The sequence below is a fragment of the Alosa sapidissima genome, chromosome 9 (genome assembly GCF_018492685.1).
Source record: "Alosa sapidissima isolate fAloSap1 chromosome 9, fAloSap1.pri, whole genome shotgun sequence".
In the NCBI taxonomy this organism is placed as follows: Eukaryota; Metazoa; Chordata; class Actinopteri; order Clupeiformes; family Clupeidae; genus Alosa; species Alosa sapidissima.
The window spans coordinates 11,161,850-11,168,702 of NC_055965.1; the positions used below are offsets into that span (position 1 = coordinate 11,161,850).

A 6,853-nucleotide genomic window follows, 5' to 3' on the forward strand; every position below is an offset into this window, starting at 1 on the left:
TTTTCAATATTTTAAATTCTTCAAGGTGCAGACCTTTTGCTCAGTCTCTCAACCAACTTCATATAGTCAGCTGGGATGGATTTCCCATACATTGTGAGCATTTGTTAGCTGGTTGTCTTTCACTGATTTTAATTGAAAAGAATGAAGTTGGTTTTAATGTCAATTATTGGCAAAGTTGTCACAGAGGTAAACAGTGAAGAATATTTTCCATGTTTATTTATTTCAAAACTTTATTTATTCATGTCATAACCACAAATATTTATTTCATAGCTACATGAAGAGTTTGGTTCCCAAAACACTATATCTCCATTTTTGAAAACATTAATAAGTCATGTCATTTAATTGTGTATTTCAGGTAATATCAGTACAATTGCAGTTGTGTTGTTTTGAATGAGTAACGATAAATCAAATAACAATAACCCAATATCAGTTCCACTAAAATTACTTGGAGAACAGCATTTTGGAACCAAACTCTTTATATTAAACTGTATATCTATTTCATGGCCATACTTGAAAAAAGAGAAATTAGCTTTCGATAGATCTTTTTTTTTTTTTTTTGCATGTTAATCTACTTTTCTTTTTTTACTTTTAATATTTTTTATTTTTTTATTTTTTTTTATTTCACATACAAGAAGGGACAACAATCATGGACGGAAGATACTTTATTGTTTAAAATATGTACAGAATGCACACAAAACAGCCTTTAAAAATGACATTTACACGACACCTTAAAGCTATGAACTTTAACTGAATGACATTTACACTGAAAGGGCAGAAACTTACTCTGAGTGAAAACATGAGCAGAACTTCTGACTTATGCATTATTGGTATTGTGTGAAGTAACCTTGCATTTTATTGCTGTGAATCATTGTATGATCAGTTGGAGAACGTTCAAACATGCAATCACTCAACATTAAAAGAAAGTCGATCTTTTTTGTTATAGAAAAAAAGGTTATATTCAAGCCATTAAACATGGCTTGTTATGTAGAAACCTTACCTGATAACTGTACAGCATTTATGTTATAACCATCTCATGTCAGATATACTTTTTTTACCACACTGTGTATTCATCGTACTTCTATCTTTCTTTCCTACATGGAGGGTCACATTTCATTATGAAACACTGCATGCTCAAATCACGTTTAAGTTATGACGTCTATGCTGTCTGCTCAGGTGTGTGTCTACGGAGTGATGCCATTAAGCTCCACAGCCAAATAGGGGGTTGGTGTTCACCTCATCTGAGTGAGAGTTGGCGAATATGGTGCTGTGAATAATCTCAGACATAAAACACAGACACTTCTAAGATGGACATAGACTATATGGAACAAAAATATACAAACAAAGGCCTATCAATGTAAACACAACATAAATAATTTTAGTAACAACACAAACATGTACTATCTGACACAGGTGTTTAAAACATAAAGAATTAAACAAAAATATTCCAGACAAAGAACAACAATGACATAACTATCACTGAAAACACTACTAATGCATTACCAGTTAATTGCACTGAATGTTAAACAGCACAAACTCGTTTTTTTTGTTATGAAATGTGCACACTGACTAACACAAACGCTACCCCATCATAACTGTCTGGACTCTGGAGGACGACTCCGAAAGGCACTTGCAATGGTCATGCAAACTGGGCATGGAGGGACAAACTGAATTAATGTAGTGAGCAGGATGCTGTGGTGACCATTCATTATCCACCAGGTACTAACATACATACCAGCAGCTGTGTCAGCAATGAATTGAAAAAAAAAAGCACAAAAAAAACGTATCATGCAGGTGTCTGATGTGCTTATACTACATGTCAGCCTAGTAAGGGTGAAATCTATTACTGTTATACATAATGATGTATGATGATGATATTGCTTACAGTGTGTACAAAAACATGTATTTTTATTCGCAACAATGTGCCGTACCTACACTTGTTCAGATAATAGTAAGTGCTTTAAAGCAAAGTCCAGCACACATGGTGTTGGCCCGTCTGTGCTCATCAGTTGAATCAGAAACCTCTCTAGACATGCAACCATTGAGCACCCAGTCTTTTTTATATAGAACTGTCCTCTGGACATAGAACAGGTCAACCATAGTTCCTCTCTGTGAGAAGCCCCAGGTCTCCCTCTTCACCAGTAAGGTTTACTACCTAAGGTCTACCGCTACTATATATACTATCATCTCTTCAGATGTTCACTCAGGTGTTATTGTGTGTACAGCAAATATATACAAAAATTACATGATCAATGACCACACCTACAGATATTTGTTTTTTCTTCTCGGTTGCAACAGCAATTTAACTGTACAAACCCTCTTGAATGTATGTTCAAGGGTTAGGTAGAAAAGCACCTAAACAAAATATACTTATGACATACAGTATATTTATATTTGTTATATAATCCAAATGTCAGATATTGTCCAAATATATATTTATATATATCCAAATGCCACAGTATGTGCTTCAACTGGCTCCCTGGTTGTCAGATTATTATTATAAGAGTTTCACAAAGAGTCAACTAGAGCTTCATGTTTTTGATTAAAGGTAATCAATGTCAGTAAGTAGTCACAGACATGACATAATGTGACACATTTTCTTTTGAGGTAAATGTTGACCCCTAACATGTCTAGTCAGTACTTCTGTTGGGAAACTGATTCAGAGAACACTGTTGCTGCTTTTCACTTAGTTGTCAAACCAAGCTCAGACTGGGTAAAAAAAAAAAAACATTCTGAATAACCTCAGGCCATAAACGTTAACCACCCTTTTGTCTACGCTCCTGCTCACGCCATCAGAGAGTGTTTGTTGTCTGGGGCTAGGGAGGCAGACCTCTCCGTGACTGTCATGTAGTCCTCGCTAGTTGAGCAGTCTTGCGGCCCCTGGCCTGACTCCCCTTCCTGGGCCTCGTCTTGCTCCCTGTGGAGGTCACCCAGCTCCGACAATTCCTCTCGCTCCTCCTCGAAGGACCGTATGTCGGCAGAGAGCGGGGGGCCGCTGCTGATGTTATGGACCAGTGCCGGGTTGAGGCAGAGGAAGGTCTGGCTCTTGCCACCGCTGCTGACCAGGCTGGACTCGCTGAATATGGTGTTGGTAAAGACTGAATCCAGGGTGAAGGGCGAGCCATAGAGGGCGGGAGGCTCCAGGGAGGCCTCCTCCTCCGCTGCTGCTGCTATGGAAGAGTCTCCTCCTGCAGGCTCCATCAGCGCAGAGGAGGGGTTGGAGGTTGGGTTGGAGATCGGGTTTGGGTTGGCGGTAATGTCCTTGACGTCTGTGCCATTCTTGCGGGGTGAGGGCGTGGCAGATTTGGACATCATGCTGTGAAAGCTGGCGCGCCGGCTGGAGCCCTCGGAGGTGGATATGACATTGCTGGCACGCGGGAGTGTGGAGAAAGCCCGCAACACCCGACCTTGACCCCTGCTGACACTGTGACCTTGACCCCCCTGACCTTGACCTACCTGACCCCCTTGACCCTCTCTCCTCAGCGGCGCCGAGAAGCAGTCCAGACAACCAGCGGCACCAGACGACTTGTCCTGGACCTGGACCGTGGGAGGTGGGCTGGCCCCAGTAGCCCTGCTGCCCTCTATGGTGATGGCGATGGTGCGGAAGGCCTGGGTCTGGCTCAGGACCCCCCGGGGGCCCGTCGCACGGCCACTACTGGAGCGCCACACCCCGCGGCCGGAGGCGTAGGACTCCAGGGCTGACCCATCACGGGGGGGCTTGGGGGGCGCGGAGGCCTGGGTTAGAGGGGTGGAGGCGGAGGCTGGGGGTGCGGGGGAGCCGTCGCTACCCCGACGGGAAGAGGAGGCGCCCTGGACTGGGCTGCTGCTGCTGGACCAGCCCTCGTTCTCCAGGCTGAACTCACCACTGCTCTCACTCTGGGTGCCGTTTAGACCAACTGCACAGAAACAGCAATGTTTGAAACACTTATTAAATGGCATAAACATTTGTTGTCTAATGTTTTTAAACAATGCATTGGTATTAATTAAATCAAGGGCAGATGGAACAGACATGTTAGGTGACAACTGCCATCAAAACACTATAATCTGAATATCAACTCTCAACTTTTGTTTACCACAACTATTAGTAGTGATATTTTTTTCTCCCCCATTGGCTTTTTGGGGCTTTTATTGCCTTTATTTATATAGGACAGTGAAGACTGAGAGGATTGATAGGATACAGGTAGGAAAGATGGGGTGTGAGTGGAAAATGGCCGCAGGTCAGACTTGAATCCGATCAGTATATAGACACAGTAGCCACTAGCTGTAGTCCCCCACACACTGTATGTTGGCGAATTATGAAATCCTACTGTAACTATATAAGCAGCTGAGTAGAACTCGGATATACTGTACAAATCGTTGGCTTCTCATCACAGCTGTTCTACATAACTGACCCAGCACTCACCCTGACTTTGACGCTCATCGTTACAGCCCTGGCTGGAGCGTGCCACATCCTCAGCATAGTCCTTACCTGAGGAAGACAGACAGGTGTGATGCGGAATATCGTCACTGATCTTCCCTTCTGATGGCCTACCACATATTTAAAAAGTACGCTGAAGTATTTTTTTTTTTCATACACTGTTACATATATGCTACATATAGCTGCATTACATAGGAGTTTAAGTATATTCCCAGAACTGGGACTTTCAGTTCATCTGTCTTTTTGCATGCACATGTGGCAAGCTCACATATAAGGCAAATGATCAGCTTATGGGAAGGATGGGGTTCGAGATGCAGCCCACAGGATTCAAAGCCTCCATCAACCAAAAAGTGCACAGCGAGCTGGCCCACTTTAACGTGCGACCCATAGAGGATCCGTTAGCAGTTAGTGCTGCTGTCTCTGAGTACCTTTGGTGTCTGTCTGGAGCTCGGTCTGGCCTGAGGCCGAGGGGGGATGAGATGGAGGCAAGGGGCTGATGGGATGGGTGTCGGAGTGAAACATAAACGACTGAGGCTCCTTCCTCCCTCTCTCCTCCTCTTCCTCGTCTTCCTCTGACTCTTTCTCCTCTGATTCCCCCATCCGCTCAAACCTGATTGGCCAGTAGTCTGCCCCCTGATCCTCGCCCGTGAGCAGTAAGTCATTCATGGCTGATGTGGGAGATGAGTGGACATGAGTTTTCTTTTTTGTTTATAGCAGGATGCACAATTTGCTGATGGGCATGTTTTTTTTATTTCTTTGAATATTTCATTCATCATACAGAAACGGTCTGTGGTTTCAGTAAGCAGAATGCAATGCATGCACTGTATGCTTGTGGTGTGCTCTGTCATACAGTGTAACACATTTTTGTTAGATGTTTTACAGGACAGGGTTATGAACCAAGTACACACTGCAACTTCACACACCAAGACAAAGGAGCTGCTTGCTACGCCCCACGTTTGACTTGTTAGAAAGGTGGTGCATGGTGGAATGCAGCGTTGTTTTAGTTTCATTTTGCCTTATGAGGCCAATGATTCAACGTCATCATCACTCAAAAGCAGAAAAACAGTGGCTAGCTTTAGCATTAGCATTGTTTACAAAAATGGCACAGCAGCCAAGGCCAGGCGGTCTGAGCAAGAGCGGGGCGTTTCTGGGTCTTACACAGAGAACGGCGGAAGAAGGACCTGACTTTGTCTTTCTCCCTCTGTTTGTTCCGCATTAGGGGGAACATTTTCAGGACAGCGACTTTTGCAGCATTGCAGCAAAGGAGGAGGGATGTAAAGAAGACAGGCAGGAGAGGAGAGGAGAGAGGAGAGGAGAGAGGAGAGAACAAGACACAATATGGCACACAAAGAGGAAGAGGTGTGTGTCAAACACAAGTACATTCAGTAACACACACAGAAACTCACACACACTTACACACACACACACACACGCACACACACTCACACACACACATGAACACACAAAATCACAGTACAAATGCGTGACACAAGATGACAAAACCACACCACAGATGAACAGTCAGTCACCAACTAGAATATTCCTTCTCTTTTTATTCCCTCTTTGTGTTATATATATCTGTAGTGTGTATGTATATATATATATATACATATTTGTGCAGAAATATAATTATTTGAGCAATATTCATATATTTGACAGAATTCTGTCCATCATAGCCTGCCAGGGATTAACCAAAGGATTCCTGTCTCCTTCTCCGATTGGCCTGTGTATGTCAAACAGCTCTGCGTGTCTGGCTGGTCTCCTGTCTGTCTGACCTGTTCTTGGGGGAAGAGGTGGGATAGGCCTGCTGCAGGTTGTCCCGCCCACACCTGTCCAGCCTACTGGTGGAGTTCTGGGGGGCCTGTGGCAGATTGGAGAGCTTGTTTGTCCCTGACCAATCAGAGGATCGGGTGGATAGCTGAGGTCATACTCACTGCTGCTGCGCTTGGGCGACAGGCTGTCGTCCAGCGAGTTGGCGCCCGACTCCGCTGAGCCCTGCGAGCTCACGAACGAGCCGTTGTCGTGGCACGGGAGGCCCTCGCACGACTCAGAGCGCGTGGGCGTCAGCGAGCGGATGCGGTCGCAATGTCGATCCCGGTCTTGGTCCCGATCTCGCCCCCGGTCCTCATGGTCTCGATCTCGCTCACGGCTCCGCGACTTGATCAGCTTCCTCATTTTCAGGGCAATCCAGTTGCCTCGCCTGTGGTGTATGTAGGTATAAGAATATATGTGTGTGTGTGTGTGTGTGTGTGTGTGAATATGTGTGGAAGGTATACAAACAGCCTAATTAATTATTCCTAACAATAACATCTAACATTTGTCATATACTATGGGTAATATGAGCACGCTGTACCTTCTTGGAGGTGAGGGGTCGTAGAACTTGTACTGGTCCATGATCTTTTCCTCCAGTTTCTCTTTCTGCCTCCTCAGCTCATTCAG

General features: G+C 44.5%; 1 protein-coding gene across 1 annotated transcript in view; it reads right to left on the reverse strand.

The window, feature by feature from the left end:
- Positions 1–656: 656 nt before the first annotated feature.
- ccdc88aa (coiled-coil domain containing 88Aa) overlaps positions 657–6,853 on the reverse strand; it is a 32,317-nt gene continuing 26,120 nt past the window's right edge. Inside the window, exons 23-26 of the mRNA XM_042104537.1 lie at positions 6,768–6,853; positions 6,349–6,614; positions 4,400–4,465; positions 657–3,893 (exon numbers count right to left, since the gene is read on the reverse strand). The exon at positions 6,768–6,853 is cut by the window's right edge and continues 7 nt beyond it. Of these exons, the coding sequence (XP_041960471.1) occupies positions 2,782–3,893; positions 4,400–4,465; positions 6,349–6,614; positions 6,768–6,853 (1,530 nt within the window). The 3' untranslated portion in view covers positions 657–2,781. The remainder of the gene's footprint in view (positions 3,894–4,399; positions 4,466–6,348; positions 6,615–6,767) is intronic.